Here is a 17,124-nt window from a genome sequence, read left to right on the forward strand (position 1 = left end):
TTTTGAGGTATGTTCCTTCAATACCAAGTTTATTACATTTTTTACATGAAGGGATGTTGAATTTTATTGAAGGCCTTTTCTGTATCTATTAAGATAATCATGTGATTTTTGTCTTTAGTTCTGTTTATGTGATGAATTACATTTATTGACTTGTGTATGTTGAACCAGCTTTGCACCCCAGAGATGAAGCTGACTTGATCATGGTGGATAAGCTTTTTGATGTGTTCCTAGATTCGGTTTGCCAGTATTTTATTGAGGGTATTTGCATTGATGTTCATCAGGGATGTTGTCCTGAAGTTTTCTTTTTTAGTTGTATCTTTGCCGGGTTTTGGTATCAGTATGATGCTGGCTCCATAAAATTAGTGAGGGAGGAGTCCCTCCCTTTCCGTTGTTTGGAATAGTTTCAGAAAAAATGGTACCAGCTCCTCTTTGTACCTCTGGTAGAATTCAGCTGTGAATCCACCTGGTCCTGGGCTTTTTTGGTTGGTAGACTATTTATGTATTTATATGAGATGGAGTTTCACCCTTGTCGCCCAGGCTGGAGTGCAATGGCTCGATCTCGGCTCACTTCAACCTCTGCCTCCCAGGTTCAAGCAATTCTCCTGCCTCAGCCTCCCAAGTAGCTGGGATTATAGGCACCCGCCACCACGCCCAGCTAATTTTTCTGTTTTTGGTAGAGATGGGGTTTTACCATGTTGACCAGGCTGGTCTGGAACTCCTGACCTCAGGTAATCTACCTGCCTCAGCCTCCCAAAGTGCTGGGATTACAGGTGTGAGGCACTGTGCCCGGCCAGCAGGGTATTTATTACTACCCCAATTTCGGAACTTGTTATTGGTTTATTCAGGGATTCAATTTCTTCCTGGTTCAGTCTTGGGAGGGTATATGTGTTCAGGAATTTATCCATTTCTTCTAGATTTTATAGTTTATTTGCATAGAGATGTTGATAGTATTCTCTGATGGTTGTTTGTATTTCTGTGGGGTCAGTGGTATCACCCCTTATCATTTCTGATTGTGTTTACTTGAATCTTCTCTCTTTTCTTCTTTATTAGTCTAGCTAGCAGTCTATCTATTTTATTGATTAAAGAAACCCAGCTCCTGGATTCATTGATATTTTGAAGGGTTTTCCGTGTCTCTGTCTCCTTCAGTTCCATTCTGAGCTTGGTTATTTCTTGTCTTCTGCTAGCTCTGAGGTTTGTTTTGTACCTAGGAATACAGCTAACAAGGGATGTGAAGGACCTCTTCAAGGAGAACTACAAACCACTGCTCAAGGAAATCAGAGAGGACACAAACAGATGTAAAAACATTTTATGTTCATGGATAGGAAGAAGCAATATCATGAAAATGGCCATACTGCCCAAAGCAACTTATATATTTAATGCTCTTGGTTCTTTAGTTCTTCTAGTTGTGATGTTAGTATGTTGATATGAAATCCTTCTCGGTTTTTGATGTGGTAATTTAGTGCCATAACTTTCCCTCCTAACATTGCTTTAGCTGTATCCCAGAGATTCTGGTAAGTTGTCTCTTTGTTCTCATTAGTTTCAAAGAACTTCTTGATTTTTGCCTTAATTTCATTATTTGCCCAGAAGTCATTCAGGAGCAGGTTGTTCAGTTTCCATGTAGTTGCATGGTTTTGAGGGAATTTCTTAATCTTGAGCTCTAATTTGATTACGTTATGGTCTGAGAGACTGTTATGATTTCCGTTCTTTTGCATTTGCTGAGGGGTATTTTACTTCCAATTATATGATCAATTTTAGAGTAAGTTCCATGTGGCACCAGGAAAAATGTACATTCTGTTTTTTGGGGGGTGGAGAGTTCTGTAGGTATCTATCAGGTCCATTTGATTCAGAGCTGAGTTCAAGTCTTGAATATCTTTGTTAATTTTCTGTCTTGATGATCTGTCTAATATTGACAGTGAGGTATTAAAGTGTTCTACTATTATTGTGTGAGTGTCTAATTGTCTTTGTAGGTCTTTAAGAATGTATTGCCAGGTGCGGTGGCTCACGCCTGTAATCCCAGCACTTTGGGAGGCCAAGGTGGATGGATCATGAAGTCAAGAGATCAAGACCATCCTGGCCAATATGGTGAAACCCTGTCTCTACTAAAAATACAAAAATTAGCTGGGCGTGGTGATGTGCACCTGTAGTCCCAGCTACTCGGGAGGCTGAGGCAGGAGAATTGCTTGAGTCCGGAAGGCAGAGCTTGCAGTGAGCCAAGATTGTGCCACTGCACTTCAGCCTGGGTGACAGAGCAAGACTCTGTCTCAAAAAAACAAACAAACAAACAAAAAACACAAAAAAACAAAAAACTGTGTTTTATGAATCTGGGTGCTCCTGTATTGGGTGCATATATATTTAGAATAGTTAGGTCTTCTTGTTGAACTGAACCCTTTACCATTATGTAATGCCCTTCTTGGCCTTTTTTGACCTGTGTTGGTTTAAAGTCTATTTTGTCAGAAATTAGGATTGCAACTCCTGCTTTTTTCTGCTTTCCATTTGCTTGGTAAATATTCTTCCATCCCTTTATTTCTAGCCTATGTGTGTCTTTGTATATGAGTTGTGACTCCTGAATACAGCACACTGATGGATCTTGTCTTTTTGTCTAGCTTCCCGTTCTGTGTCTTTTAATTGGGAGCATTTAGCCCATTTACATTTAAGGTTAATATTGGTATGTGTGAATTTGATCCTGTCATCATGATGCTGGCTAGTTAATTTTGCAGACTTGTTAATGTAGTTGCTTCATAGTGTCATTGGTGTGTGTACTTCAGTGTGTTTTTATAGTGGCTTGTAATAGTTTTTCCTTTCCATGTTCAGTGCTTCCTTCAGGAGTTCTTGCAAGGCAGGCCTGGTGGAGATGAAATCCCTCAGCATTTGATTGTCTGAAAAGGATTTTATTTCTCCTTCACCTACGAAGCTTAGTTTGGCCGGATTTGAAATCCTGGGTTGGAAATTCTTTTTTTTTTTTTGAGATGGAGTCTCGCTCTGTAGCCCAGGCTGGAGTGCAGTGGCATGATCTCGGCTCACTGCAACCTCCGCCTCCTGAGTCCTGGTTCAACCAGTTCTCCTACCTCAGCCTCCCAGGCAGCTGGGATTACAGGCACGCACCACCCTGTCCAGCTAATTTTTGTATTTTTAGTAGAGACAGGGTTTCACCATGTTGGCCATGCTGTTCTTGAACTCCTGACCTTGTGGTCCGCCCACCTTGGCCTCCCAAAGTGCTGGGATTACAGGTGTGAGCTACTGCACCTGGCCTGGAAATTCTTAAAGAATGTTGAATATCGGACAGGCACGGTGGCTCACAGCACTTTGGGAGGCCATGGCGGGTGGATCACGAGGTCAGGAGATCAAGATCATCTTGGCCAACATGGTGAAACCCCATCTCTACTAAAATACAAAAAATTATCCGGCCATGGTGGCATGTGCCTATAATCCCAGCTACTTGGGAGGCTTGTAGTGAGCTGAGATTGCGCCACTGCGCTCCAGCCAGGCGACAGAGCAAGACTCCGTCTAAAAAAAAAAAAAAAAAAAAAAAAAAGAATGTTGAATATTGGCCCCCAATCTCTTCTGGCTTGTAGGGTTTCCACTGAGATGTCCACTGTTAGTCTGATGGGCTTCCCCTTGTAGGTGACCTGGCCTTTCTCTCTGGCTGCCCTTAACATTTTTTACTTCATTTTAACCTTAGAGAATCTGATGATTATGTGCCTTAGGGTTGACCTTCTCATGGAATATCTTATTGGAGTTCTCTGGATTTCCTGGATTTGAATGTTGGCCTGTCCTGCTAAGTTGGGGAAGTTCTCCTGGATGATATCCTGAAGTGTGTTTTCCAACTTGGCTCCATTCTCCCCGTCTCTTTCAGGTACTCCAGTCAGTTGCAGGTTCAATCTTTTTACATAGTCCAGTAGTTCTCGGAGGTTTTGTTCATTCCTTTTCATTATTTTTTCTCTAATCTTGTCTGCCTGCCTTATTTCAGCAAGACAGTCTTCAAGCTCTGATATTCTTTCTTCTGTTTGGTTGATTTGGCTGTTGATACTTGTGTTTGCATCATGAAGTTCTTGTGCTGTATTTTTCAGCTCCGTCGGGTCATTTATGTTTCTCTCTAAACTGGTTATTCCAGTTAACACCATCTGTAATGTTTTATCGTGGTTCTTAGCTTCTTTGCATTGGGTTAAAACATAATCCTTTAGCTCAGTGAAGTATATTATTACCCACTTTCTGAAGCCTACTTCTGTCAGTTCATCCATCTCAGCTTCAGCCCACTCCTGTGCCCTTGCCGGAGAGGTGTTTTGATCATTTGAAGGAGAAGAGGCATTCTGGCTTTTGGAATTTTCAGCATTTTTGTGTTGGTTTTTCCTCATCGTGGATTTATCTACCTTTCATCTTTGAGGCTGTTGACCTTTAGATGGGGTTTTTGTGGGGTCTTTTTTGTTGATGTTGTTGTTGTTGCTTTCTGTTTGTTTTTCTTTTATTTTCTCTTTTTTTTTCGTTTTTTTTTGAGATGGAGTCTCGCTCTGTCACCCAGGCTGGAGTGCAGTGGCGTGATCTTGGCTCACTCACTGCAACCTCCACCTTCCAGGTTCAAGCGATTCTCCTGCAGCCTCCCAAGTAGCTGGAACTACAGGCGCCCACCACCACGCCTGGATAATTCTTGTATTTTTAGCAGAGACAGGGTTTCACCATATTGGCCAGGCTGGTCTCGAACTCCTGACCTTGTGATCCACCCTCCTCAGCCTCCCAAAGTGCTGGGATTACAGGCGTGAGCCACTGCGCCTGGCTGTTTTTCTTTTAACAGTCAGGCCCCTCTTCTGCAGGTCGGCTGCAATTTGCTGGGGGTCCACTCCATACCCTGTTTGCCTGCGTATCACCAGTGAAGGCTGCAGAACAGCAAAGATTGCTGCCTGCTCCTTCCTCTGGAAGCTTTGTCTCAGAGGGGCACCGACCTGATGCCAGCTGCAGCTCTCCTGAATGAAGTGTCTGGTGGCCCCTGTTGGGAGGTCTCACCCCATCAGGAGGCATGGGATCAGGGACCTGCTTAAGGAAGCAGTCTGGCTGCCCCTTACCAGTGTGGGTGCACTGCGCTGGGGGGAATGCCCCCTCATCCAGGTCACTGGGACTCTTGGGAGCCAGCAAGCAGGAAAGATAGAGTCTGCCCAACCTGAGACTGCGGCCACCACTCTCCCCAGGTGCTCTGACCCGGGGAGATGAAAGTTCTGTCTGTAAACCCCTGGCTGGAGTTGCTGGAACTCCTGCGGGGAGGCACTGCCCGGGTGAGAAGGGATGGGTCTGGTTCCCAGTTAAAGAGGCAGTCTGGCCACGATCTGCCACAGCTGCTGTGCTGCGCTGTGGGGAATTCTGCCCAGTCCAAACCTCACAATCTCCCTAGCACTGGCCAGGGAAAACCGCCTCCCAGGTTCAAACGACTCTCCTCCCTCAGCCTCTCGAGTATCCAGGATTACAGGCATGCATCACCACACCTGGCTAATTTTTTTTTCTATTTTTAGTAGAGATAGGGTTTTACTGTGTTAGCTAGGCTGGTCTTGAACTCCTGAACTCATGATCCACCCACCTCAGCCTCCCAAAGTGCTGGGATTACAAGTGTGAGCCACCACGCCTGGCCCTGTAAGCCCATCTGTTCTGCCCATTTACTTTCCTCAGGAGTACAGTAGGGTGCTGCTGGCATGGGTGCAGTACCTGGCATTAGTCCGTGGCCTGGAGCACTGGTGTTCTTCACCTGTGGCCTTGGCAGTTCTGTCCATCAGGGCATTTCCTCCGGGATAATAGAGGTGTCCCCCTTTTGGTGTCCCCTGCAGTGAGTAACTGCCACCTCCTTTGGGAGCTGGACAGCATCTACAATTCCAAGATCTCAGAGCAATGCTGTGTGGGGGATTCCTTAGCTGTTAGCGGTCCCTTTTCTTTCCATATGGCGTCATGAGCGTGGAGCACCAGGCACCCATATTTGGAATCGGTAAATATGTTGACTCTTAAGTCTTTTCTCAGTTGGAGGACCCTGATTAGACCAATTAATTCCACTTTTTGAGCAGATGTCTGGGGAGGTCAAGCTTTGGCCTCAATGCCTTCTTGTCGGCTAACTACTGCATAACCGATCTTTCTTTCTCCCTTATGAATAAAACCACTTTCATCTCTGAGCCACTCAACACTGGGGTTATGCAGGGGCTCAAGGGCTCATCTTCGAGGTCGGGCCTGCTAGGGGAGGTCTGTTGTATGGTTTCCACACAGGAGTGAATGAGTTGGGGACCTGTTTCCTGGGACACGAAGTCCAGCAACAAGGGAGAAGAGTTTAAAACTCAACATACTTTAAGGGTAACATCTGGGGTGTCATGCGGAAGGGTCTGATATTTAAGTAACAAGCCCCTTGTTAGCTATTGGTGTCCCTTTGCCTCTAGGACTCCCTATACTTCATGGGGGGGATCACGACATCTGATGGTTGTCCCAAGGTAAACTTACTGGCTTCTGTCAATAGAGTGGTGGTGGCTACAGCTCGCAAGTATCCTGGCCACCCAGCCACCACCTGGTCTAGTTTAGAAAAGTAAGCCACTGGTATAGGGTCATTCCTGAGCCTCTGGTTTAGGATGCCCAAAGCTACCCTTTGTTTTTCAGCCAAGGTGAAAGGGTGCAGCTGGACAGCATCTAAAAGTTCATCTAAAGGGTGAAAAGTTTTTCTTTTTCTTTTCTTTTTTTTTTTTGAGACGGAGTCTCGCTCTGTTGCCCAGGCTGGAGTGCACTGGCACAATCTCGGCTCACTGCAAGTTCCACCTCCCGGGTTCACACCATTCTCCTGCCTCAGCCTCCCAAGTAGCTGGGACTACAGGCGCCCGCCACCACACCCGGCTAATTTTTTGTATTTTTAGTAGAGACGGGGTTTCACCGTGTTAGCCAGGATGGTCTCGATCTCCTGACCTTGTGATCCGCCCGCCTCGGCCTCCCAAAGTGCTGGGATTACAGGCGTGAGCCACCGCGCCCGGCCTAAAGGGTGAAAAGTTTTTCTATGTTTGGGAGTCCCAAAGTAGGGGCTGTTCCCAGCTTTTCTTCTAATGTTAGGAATACCTGTTGGCAGGTTCCATCCCAATTTAAAGGCTCATGATCACATCCTTTCAGAGCTTCATAAAGTAGTTCTGCTATGAGCCCAAACCCAGTAGAATCCAGCCATTCCCCCAAAGGCCTGTTTCTTAGTCTGAGGGGACTGGAGTGCCAGGATTGCCTCTTTTCACTCCTGAGTCAAAGTCCTGTCCCAGGAGTGGGCACATACCCCAAATACTTAGCCTTCTGTACAGAGATCTGGGCATTGCTAGGGATACCTGATGCCCTCGTTTTTCCAGAAAATTAAGGGGCTGGATTGTGTTCCTGTCAGAGACTTCCCTAGAAGGGCTGGGAATTAATAGGTCATCACATATTACAAAAGGGACCCATAGTTAACGGTAGCTCCTTTAACTCTTTTGCCAGAGATGGGGATTTTCTCTAAAACCTTGAGAAAGGACGGTTCAGTTAAGCTAATAGGCAGCATGAGTGTCTGGATCAGTTCATTCAAAAGCAAAAATATACTGGGAGTCCAGGTGTAAAGGTATACACAAGAAAACATCCTTAATTAGGCATTAAGTCTAATACTGTGAACCAATGAGCATCTTTAGGGACTTGGCTCCATATTGTGTGAGGATTAGGAACTATTGGGAGGATTGAGGTAACTGCCTAAGAGTCTGAGCTGACACTGATGTCAGCTCCCCCAGCTGCCATCAGGAACTCCTTGCTATATGAGCTGGGTGACAAGTCAGTCCAAAGTCTGAGTTACAGCCGACACAACTGGCCAGACGTGGGTGCGACTTCCCACCTCACCTGACAAAAGAAGTAAAATCTTGTGTCTGGTGCTTAGATGAGCTGGTTCAGTGTTGACGGAAGCTGAAGACAGACGGAAGCTCCACTACAACATGTTCCGGGCGGCCCTCGAGGACAGCGTGGAGAAGAAATCCTCCCTGTGGGTACAACTCGGATCAGTTAGCTTGCTTGTCTGCTTCACGTAGAGGCAGAAGAGTCATGAAATAAGAATATATATGGAGTCATGGGTGGGGCTGTTTGGCTGGTTGATGAGAACCCGGAAGGAGCAAGTTTGGAAGAACGGGGAGACAGAGCTATGGCGAGTGAGTGTGTGGACGAACAACAGGAACAGGCAGAGTGGGAGGGCTGTCACATTGCACATTCATGCTCTGGTGTCCTCCGCAGGGGAGGCACTGGATGACCACGTTGATGGCTGATATGGTTTGGTTCTATGTCGCCACTCAAATCTCGTGTGGAGCTCTGATCCCCAGTGTTGGAGGAGGGGCCTGGTGGGAGGGATTGGATCACGGAGGCCGACTTCCCCTTTGCTGTTCTCATGATAGTGAATGAGTTCTCACGAGAGCTTGTTTAAAAGTGTGTAGCACTTCCCCCTTTGCTGTCTTCCTCCTGCTCTGCCATATGAAGAAGGTGCTTGCTTGCCCTTTGCCCTTCTGCCATGATTGTAAGTTTCCTGAAGCTCCCCAACCATGCTTATGTATATCCTGCAGAACTGTGAGTCAAGGAAACCTCTTTCTTCATAAATTACCCTGTCTTAGTAGAGATGGGGTTTTGCCATGTTGGTCAGGCCGGTCTCGAACTCCTGCCTCCAGTGATCAACCTGCCTCGGCCTCCCGAAGTGCCGGGATTGCAGGCTTGAGCCACTGCGCTCAGCCAATACACTTCTAAATAACTTCTTCATCCAGGAAGAATCACAGTAAAATTAGAAAGCATTCGGAACTAAATTAAGATGAGAACTCATCAATATTTGTGTGATGCACTGAAAACATTAAATGCTTAGATTAGAATATAAGAAAGGGATCTTCTAGAAGTGTTTCTTCATATGAAAAAAATAAATAAAAATAGTTAATCAGGAAATGACTTCTTCTAATATCTCAGTTTTCATAAATCATCTAGGTGAATTGTTAGAAATAAATTAGGTAAATGTAAATAGGATAAACATTTATAAATTAACTTTTCATGTAATTTGAAATCTTAAAGTTATGTTATGATAAATTAAATGATATTCATAAATGTCTGGTTCATTTCCAAATAAGATAAAAAATTGAAACAAATTGCTGAACATAAATATGTTTGTTCTTGGTTTCCTAAATTTCATAAAAGACTACGTATATTTAGGTCTATTAATACACATAAAAATTATGTTATGCATTCTTTTGATACATAAGTTTTCAGCATTTTTACATTTATAATTATATTACACTATAAATTTTACCACAAATACTATTTTACACTTATATTGCAAGTTTTATAGCATGCTATTTTTGTTATTGTTCTAATTGTAAATATTTTATAATTTCCCTTGTGATTTATTTGGCCTATGTGTTATTAAATTTGTGCACTTAAATTTCCAAAAGTATGGAAGTTTTCACTTATATTTTTGTTATTATAAGTAATAATTACATTGATTTGTAGTTAAAAAAATTATTTGACATGTTTAAAGCCTTTATTAAGTGATCAGTGTGTGTATATATATATAAAATTAAAATTTTTTTTCTGGAGACAGGATCTCACTCTGTTGCCCAGGCTGGAGTGCAGTGGCACGACCATGACTCACTGCAGCCTCGAACTCCTAGGCTAAAGGGATCCTCCTGCCTCAGCCTCCCAACTAGATGGGATTACAGGCATGCACCACCACATTCAGATACTTTTTAAAATCTTCAAATCTTTTGTAGAGTTAGGGTCTTGCTATGTTGTCCAGGCTGGTTTTAAACTCCTGGCCTCAAGTGATCCTCCCGTCTCTTATAAGCACAAGCCACTGTGCCTGGCCTAATTTTTTTAAAATTAAACATTCTGCATATGCTTAAACAGAATGTATTCTGAGGATACAGTGTTCAATATATGTACTCAGATGTTTTGTGAAGCGTTCAAATCTATATCCTTACCAACTCATTTTCTGTTTGAATAATTATCAGAAAAAGCACGTTAAAATATTACACTATAATATTGAGATTAATTATTTCTTCTGTACTTCTGTCAATGCCGCTTTCAATATTTTGAAGCTTTGTTATTTAGTGTCTTGCTATATCATAACCCCTTTTGACATCAGTACCTAGAACTGGGTTAAAATGTTTGCCTGGATTAGGGTTAGTTTTCAATGAAAAATCCTCAGCTCTGTCAATGATCTTTTCATCACCTAGGAGTTTATATCAACATACAGTTTTGGTATCAAAATCAAAGAAAGCATTAAATAAGCGAAATGTGTGAATAACACAAGTGAGATTTGTGCAAATTCATTTTTTTTAAATGATGGGGAGTGTTGTGCTTGTCCTCTTGTTGGATTCACGAAATAGAGTCACTATCAAAAAAATACATTATGGCTGAACTCGGTGGCTCATGCCTGTAGTCCCAGTACTTCGGGAGGCCAAGGCGGGTGGATCGCTTAAGGTCAGGAGTTCGAGACCAGCCTGACCAACATGGTGACACCCCATGTCTACTAAAAATACAAAAATCAGCTGGGTGTGGGGGCAGGCACCTGTAATCCCAGCTACTTGGGAGGCTGAGGCAGGAGAATCGCTTGAACCCAGGAGGCAGAGGTTGCAGTGAGCCGAGATTGCACCACTGTACTCTAGCCTGGGCGACAGAGCAAGATTGCGTCTCAAAAAAAAAAACAAAAAACAAAAAAAAATTACGGAGAGACCTGTCTCTAAAAATTACAAAATGGTTCTCACCTATAAAATATTGACATGTGATAGTTCAAAATTGCTTGCTAGAAATTAAAATTACTAAGAGTTAAACTTAGGCCAGGTGCAGTGGCTCACGCCTGGATTCCCAGCACTTTGGGAGGCAGAGGCAGGTGGATCACTTGGGGTCAGGAGTTCGAGACCAGCCTGCCCAACATGGCAAACCCTGCCTCTACCAAAGAAAAAAATACAAAAATTAGCCGGGTGTGGTGGCACGCACCTGTAGTCCCAGCTACTGGGGAGGCTGAGACAGGAGAATCACTTGAACCCGGGAGGTCGAGGTCGCAGTGAGCCTAGATCATGCCACTGCACTCCAGACTGGGTAACAGAGTAAGACTCTGTTTCAAAAAAAGAGTTAAACTTCTAATTAATATATATAATTCTGTATATAAAGTGCACCAAAAAGATGTGTTTTATGAGAAAAATTATAAGAAAGGCATAAATATGTGTTATTTATTGAGAAAAAGGAACAATTTTAAGGTTATTTCAAATATGGATTTAGGAAGGAAACAGAAACAAGATCCAAAGGAACCAGCAAGTATGACAGAGAGAGAGAGACAGAGATGAAGACAGTCATGGGAATGAAGATGCATTTTTGGTAAGAAATATACATATATATATATATATTTTGAGATGGAGTCTCACTCTGTGGCCCAGGCTGGAGTGCAGTGGTGTGATCTCAGCTCACTGCAACCTCTGCCTCCTGGGTTCAAATGATTCTCCTGCCTCAGCCTCCCCAGTAGCTGGGATTACAGGCGGGTGCCACCATACCCGGCTAATTTTTGTATTTTTAGTAGACACGGGGTTTCGCCATGTTGGCCAGGCTGGTCTTGAACTCCTGACCCCAGGTGATTCACCGGCCTTGGCCTCCCAAAGTGCTGGGATTAGACTGTCCGTGGGCGCTAGGGGCAGGGGTGATAGGAGCAGGTCGCGAGCGGGCGCAGCGTGGGACCGAAGGGGAGAAGGACGCCTGCGGCCCGGCGCGTCCCCGGAGGCACGTCCCCCCCAGGACTCCGCGGCCCCGGCAACCGCGCGGGGCTACCCCTCTACGGCTCCCGCCCCACTGGGGGACCGCGACGGCCTGCTCTCGGGCTCTTGGCTCCGAGTGGAGAAGAGCGCGGAAGTGCGCACTAGCCCGACACTCGGGAAGGCCGCTGCCTCCCCAGGCGCCTGCGACACCGGCCCGCAGCCCCCACCCGGCCCCTCGGGCCCCGCCTGCGTGTCAGCGCGCTGAGGATGCAGCACACCCCCGAGGCGCGACCGGGTCCCCGAAGCCCGGCGTCGGCCCAACCCCGAGGAGGCAGCGGCAGTCACGGGCACGCTTCCCCAACCCACCCTCCCACCCACTCTTAGGGTCAGGACACCCGCGTCCGGCCGGGGCAGGGGCGGCTCTGACCACGCGAGAAGCAGGTGCGTCCGCAGTCCCAGCTTGTGCCAGGAAGACCACCGGCCAGAAGCCCGGGGGTTGGGGGTAGAGGTCGGCGAGGCTGGGGAGGGGGGCGCCCGAGGCTCCGGGTCCTGCACGGCGAGCGGGGCGGCCTCCAGGTAGGGGTGCGGCTCCGCCCGCCAAGAAGAGGGTCTGGCGGGAGGTGTGGTTACTCCCTGAGCTCCCGGCCACAACGCGGGCTGCTGGGTGGGTGGGGGGGGGGGGGGGCGGGGGCGCCAGCACCCACGTGCGGCTGGGGCGCCTTCTGAGGAGGCCACCGCCTGTGTCGGTGTCGGCGTGGGGGCCTGGCTCCAACGGCTGGGACCATCCCTCCCAGGGCGTCCGGGGCCCAGATTCGCACTTGCCGGGCGCCCCCGGGGGCCACTGGCTGCACGGCGCTCTTTAAGGCCAACAGCCCTGAGTTCACGGGACTGAAATCGGCACAGAGAGGCCGAGGACCTGTGGTCGGGGCTCCGCGCAAGCGGTTCTCCGGGCTCCGAGGACACCGAGAGGCGGAGAGGAGGACCCTGGGTTGGGGGTGGGTAGCCGGGAGGGACCGAGCAGGCTGGTGCCCACCCTGACGCCCGAGGATCGGGGAGAGGCTGGGCCAGGGAAAAGCCGGGCGAGGGCGGATCCCCCGAGCCGATCCCCCAGGCCAGCTCTCTCCGGGCGGTGCGACCCCACACTGGACCCCACTCGCCCGCGGTCGGAGGCCAAGTGTTTGCATGCGCAGCTCCCCGCGCCTCGCGAGCATCGAGCAGCTCCCTCAGGATCGCTCCTGACCTGCTGAGCTCCAGCCACAGATTTCCCACTTCCTCAGCTTTTCTCCCGCCGGCCGTGCGCTCTGGAGGTCTCGCCCCGGCGCCGCCTCCTCCAGGCAGTCCTCTAGACTGCATCCGCCATGGGCCTGGACGCTGCCCCCGGGGGCAGCCCCCAGCCAGGGCCAGGCACACCCGATTCCTGGAGCGTCCTAGGTTCCTCTAAACCCGCGGCCAGCGCAGTCTCGGGTTTCCATGACGACGACGTCGGGTGGGGAACCCGGGCGGGGTCGGGTCGGAGCGCATGCGCGTTGCGCGCCGGACGCGGAACGTCTGCCGGTGTCCCCGCGCTGCTGGTCCCGGGGTCCCTTAACCGCGGTAAGGGCGGGGGTGCGGGCGTCCGAATGGGCGTTTTCTAGATACGGGGCGCGGACTAGAGGTTCGCTGGGCCCGGTGACGGGCGGACTGGAGTCGGGGAACCGGAGGTGGGGCGGGGGCTCCCGGGCCCGGGGTGGGTGGGTCCAGGGCTCCCAGGCCTGGGGCTTGGACAAGGGTAGTGGGGCCCGCGGGAGGGGACGGGGGCTCACCGGCCCGGGGCGGGCGGGGCGGGCGCCGCTGACCCCTCGCTGGCTTCAGGGCGGCCCCGCTCCCTCCGCTGGCCATGGCCTCCCCGCCCGCGTGCCGGTCCCCGATGTCACCGCCGCCGCCGCTGCTGCTGCTGCTGCTGAGTCTGGCGCTGCTGGGCGCCCGGGCCCGCGCCGAGCCCGCCGGGAGTGCCGTCCCCGCGCAGAGTAGGTGCCGGGGGCCGGGTTCCGGGGAGCGGGGCGGGGCTGGAGACAGGGGCGTGCGGGGCCGGGGCTCTGCGGGGAGGACCGCGCCTCGCCTTTGTTCCCGGGAGCGGGTCCTCCCCTTCGCGGGAGATGGTGGCGTGGGGAGTGGGGACGTGCGCTCTTTGGCACTGGGTGGACGGGCCTAGGGTGCGTGGGGGCCTTGCGGGTGACCCCCCCTGCGCCTCCTCCACCCTGACCCGCGCCCCCCGCAGGCCGCCCATGCGTGGACTGCCACGCCTTCGAGTTCATGCAGCGCGCCCTGCAGGACCTGCGGAAGACAGCCTGCAGCCTGGACGCGCGGGTGAGCGCCCGCGGCGCGACGGTCCTCCCGGGCTTCCCAGGGGGTGGGGAGGGCAGGGAGGATGAGGAAGAGGCCCCCTGGGGGAGTGGAGTGTCCCTCATCCTTCACCCCTGATTTAAGACGCCGCACCTTGCCCCCTTCCTCTGGCTCCAGTCATCCAAGGGGCATTCTGGGCACCTGTCTCACCTATGAGACGCCCCTCTCTCCAGCATGCTCTATTTCTAGCCCCTCCCCCAGAAGGCCCTCACTGGGCACTTTGTCCTATGACCGCCACTCCTGAGGGCTGTGACAGATCTGGACCCTGGGGAAGGACTGTCAGCCCAATCCAGGATCCCCTAGATGGGCGGCAAGGCCCCGGGGCAGAGGAGAAACTGAGGCCAGAGGATGTGGCGATAGTGTCAGGAATGGGGGGTCAGGCTGGGCAGGGTGGTCTGGATCCTGGGTGGATGCACAGGTTGGTTAAGGCCCCTCCAAGCCTGGATGAACAGGGAGCCCCCACGCCATGGGGTGCAGCCAAGGAGTTTTTGTTTGTGCCAGGGCTCAAGCTTCTTCCTGGAAAAGGAGAATTCTAGGAAGGAGAAAGCAGGGAAGACCCTGCCTGGTCCCACCCCCCACCAGCCCTAGTGTGCTTCTTGGGAACACTCCAAAGGGCTCGGACTAAGACCTGGAGCCCTCTCCCCACTCACAGAGCCTGGAGCTGAGCTCTTGGGAGGAGCAGCCCCCACCTATCCTTAGGCATGAGGGTGGGAGGGAGTGGGGGACAGTGGACCCCTGCGGGTGGTGTGGGAGCTGGAAGAAGGCAGGTGGGCACGCTGGCATGGCGTGGGCACCAGCAGACCCCAGGCAGGCGCCACCAGTGGGAGCCACTGCAGAGGGAAGAGATGAGTGGGAGGCTGTGGGTGTGGGGGTTAGAGCCAGGGCCTGACCTTGTCTATCTCAGGAGCCGGTGGAGATAGGGCTGCCTTGGGTGGGTGGAGGCCCAGGGGAATGCCAGTGGGCAGCTGGGCTGCACCCTCAGGCCTCTTGTTGCTTTGCAGACGGAGACCCTACTGCTGCAGGCAGAGCGCCGTGCCCTGTGTGCCTGCTGGCCAGCGGGGCACTGAGGACCGTGCTGCTCCGTGTCAATAAATGCCCAGTGGCATGCCTGTGTCCTGTCTCTCTGTTCTGGCCACCAGAGCCCCTGCGTCGCCCCCGGCAGTCCTGGGTTGGGCCCCTCTCTGGGCTTGGGTTTCCCCAGCTGTTCCAGCTGGGCGAGCCCTCTTGGCTGCTCTCGCATACCAGTGCCCGTGCGGAGAGGTGGACACACACGTCCGACCTCAGTGACCTGTGCTTCCTCGGACCTGCTCCCCTGCCTGCCTGCCCTTGTTTTGAGGCTGGGGAAGTGTAGAAATTGGCCTGACCCCCCTGAGCCCCCAGAGCAGCTGCCCCAGGGCTGAGCCCCTCCAGGCTCCTGCACCACTGAACTGGTGGACCAGCTGCCTGAGACTGCGGGAGACAGAGGGTCCCGGGGAGAGAGGGCAGGGCCACCCCACACAGCATCATCTCCCCTGCCAGCTCCCACCTGCAGCCCTGAGCCTGGCCCCTGGTCACCGGGGAGCTCTGGATGGGAACTTGATGAGGCCGTGCTGCCATCCACACACCTGTGCACACAGCGCCCAAGTGACCTCCAGCTGAAGCGGGCACCTCCCTCTTTTCATTCATTCTGTAAATGCTTTTTCAGTAAAATTAGAGCCTTTTATCAAAGTAATGCAGGAACATGGTTAGGAACAAATCCAGGTGAACAGCAGGCTGGAGGTGACTGCCAGGTGCCCTAGGTGGGACTTGGCCTCTGGGGCTTTGGTTCCCTGGCCCTGGGGCCCCAAGCCCTGCCCTGCCTCGGGCGGGTGGAGCTGGACGTGCCTGGTATCCACAGTGAACAGAGTCCTCCCTTGGAGCTGGCACATGTGGAGAGACTGAGTCAGGTGTCCAGCTGGGAGGATGTCTGCGCCCTCTAATGCAGGCCAGGGAGAGCAGGGGCCTGAGGTCACTGCAGGCCCAGGCAGGGTGGGGTGTGGGGCAGGAACCAGTACCGGCCACCAGCACCTGCTCAGAGGCTGGGAGGCTGGGCCGTGTCTTTGGGGGCATGGCCTGGGTGGTGCTCATGTCCCTCCCATTGGTCAGCCTTCCTCACGCCGCCTTTCTAGCTGCAAGGGAGGCCAGGAACGTAGCCGTATTTCTAGGCTTATATTGACAGATTTAGCCAATCAAGTCCAGGAACAGCCAGATTCCTGTTTATCCCTGCAGTGTTAGGGATTCCTCACACTAAATATTGTTTATCCAAAATTCAAATATAACTCAGTGTCCTGTGTTATGGGCAGCTGTGTGCCCTGGCACAGGGTGAGGTCTCCATTACTATAAAAGACGGGGTCTGGAGCACACTTGTCACACAGCCCTGGGGAGGTGCCCTCTGGGATACAGTGGGGGCAGGAGCCAGGCTTGGCTGTGGGACACTGGGTGGAGAGGCCTCCCCCTAGGCCTTGCGGTTCTGGGACAAGGACAAGGTTTGGTGACGGGAGCTTCTGGCTGCCGGTAGGGAAGGGACTTGCGGGGCTTGTGAGGAGGTGACGGCAGACTGAGAAGGACAGCAGCCCCACGGCAGCAGAGGGTAAGAGGCCGCTGGATTCCAGGTGTGTTTGCAAGTAGAGCCTGTGGGATTTGGGTGGGGGGTGGGAGTGGTCATGGGGGTCCGGGAGGCCACTGGGCAGGTACACCTGTAAAAGGAGCTGGAGAGAGAAGTCTGGGATCCCCTGTGGCCTGTTTGGGGGCAGAGGAGAGAAGAGGGCCCCTAGGGGTGATGAGCAGCTGTGAGGCAGGAAGAGAACTGAGCTGCGTCCCGGGCAGCCACAGGTGTGTCTCATGCCACCAAGGCCAAGCAAGGCAAGAGGACCACAGGTTCCATGAAGAGCGGGGAAGGCCTGGGAGGAGCAGAGCGGAGGGAGCCTGGCCATAAGCGTGGGCAGGGCCAGTGGCATTCACACTCAGTCCTGGAGCCATGGCGCAGCTTTCCTGCCAGGGGCTCAGCAACTCA

General features: G+C 51.4%; 2 protein-coding genes across 6 annotated transcripts in view; one reads left to right on the plus strand and one right to left on the minus strand.

Moving 5' to 3' along the window:
* The window catches only part of NELFA (negative elongation factor complex member A), a 59,569-nt gene extending 46,365 nt beyond the window's left edge, over positions 1–13,204 (minus strand). The window contains exons 1-2 of one of the 4 annotated variants that reach the window (XM_063705082.1): positions 12,952–13,192; positions 7,843–7,979 (exon numbers count right to left, since the gene is read on the minus strand). The gene's annotated coding sequence lies outside the window, so the exon portion shown is untranslated. Of the gene's footprint in view, positions 1–7,842; positions 7,980–12,951 lie in introns of all 4 variants that reach the window. The other 3 variants (XM_055384357.2, XM_063705083.1, XM_055384358.2) reach the window with 3 other exon arrangements.
* Positions 13,205–13,207: 3 nt separating this feature from the next.
* NICOL1 (NELL2 interacting cell ontogeny regulator 1) lies at positions 13,208–15,198 on the plus strand. Of its 2 annotated transcripts, none has more exons than XM_031010401.3 (4): positions 13,208–13,304; positions 13,563–13,717; positions 13,969–14,057; positions 15,095–15,198. In XM_031010401.3, exons 2-4 carry the CDS (start codon positions 13,588–13,590, stop codon positions 15,158–15,160), a joined length of 285 nt encoding a protein of 94 aa, XP_030866261.2. In that variant the 5' UTR covers positions 13,208–13,304; positions 13,563–13,587; the 3' UTR covers positions 15,161–15,198. The 2 variants fall into 2 exon arrangements, with proteins under 2 accessions (XP_030866261.2, XP_055240340.1); XM_055384365.2 differs by having other exon boundaries at positions 13,230–13,411.
* The last annotated feature ends 1,926 nt before the right edge of the window (positions 15,199–17,124 follow it).

The sequence above is a fragment of the Gorilla gorilla genome, chromosome 3 (assembly GCF_029281585.2).
Source record: "Gorilla gorilla gorilla isolate KB3781 chromosome 3, NHGRI_mGorGor1-v2.1_pri, whole genome shotgun sequence".
Lineage (NCBI taxonomy): Eukaryota > Metazoa > Chordata > Mammalia > Primates > Hominidae > Gorilla > Gorilla gorilla.

What these genes read in the sequence shown, in the direction of transcription:
- NICOL1 (XM_031010401.3), top strand. Translation starts at nt 13,588, where the DNA reads ATGGCCTCCCCGCCCGCGTGCCGGTCCCCGATGTCACCGCCGCCGCCG. An exon ending in GAGTGCCGTCCCCGCGCAGA is followed by an intron (nt 13,718 to 13,968) that starts GTAGGTGCCGGG and finishes CGCCCCCCGCAG; the next exon opens with GCCGCCCATGCGTGGACTGC. An exon ending in CCTGCAGCCTGGACGCGCGG is followed by an intron (nt 14,058 to 15,094) that starts GTGAGCGCCCGC and finishes GTTGCTTTGCAG; the next exon opens with ACGGAGACCCTACTGCTGCA.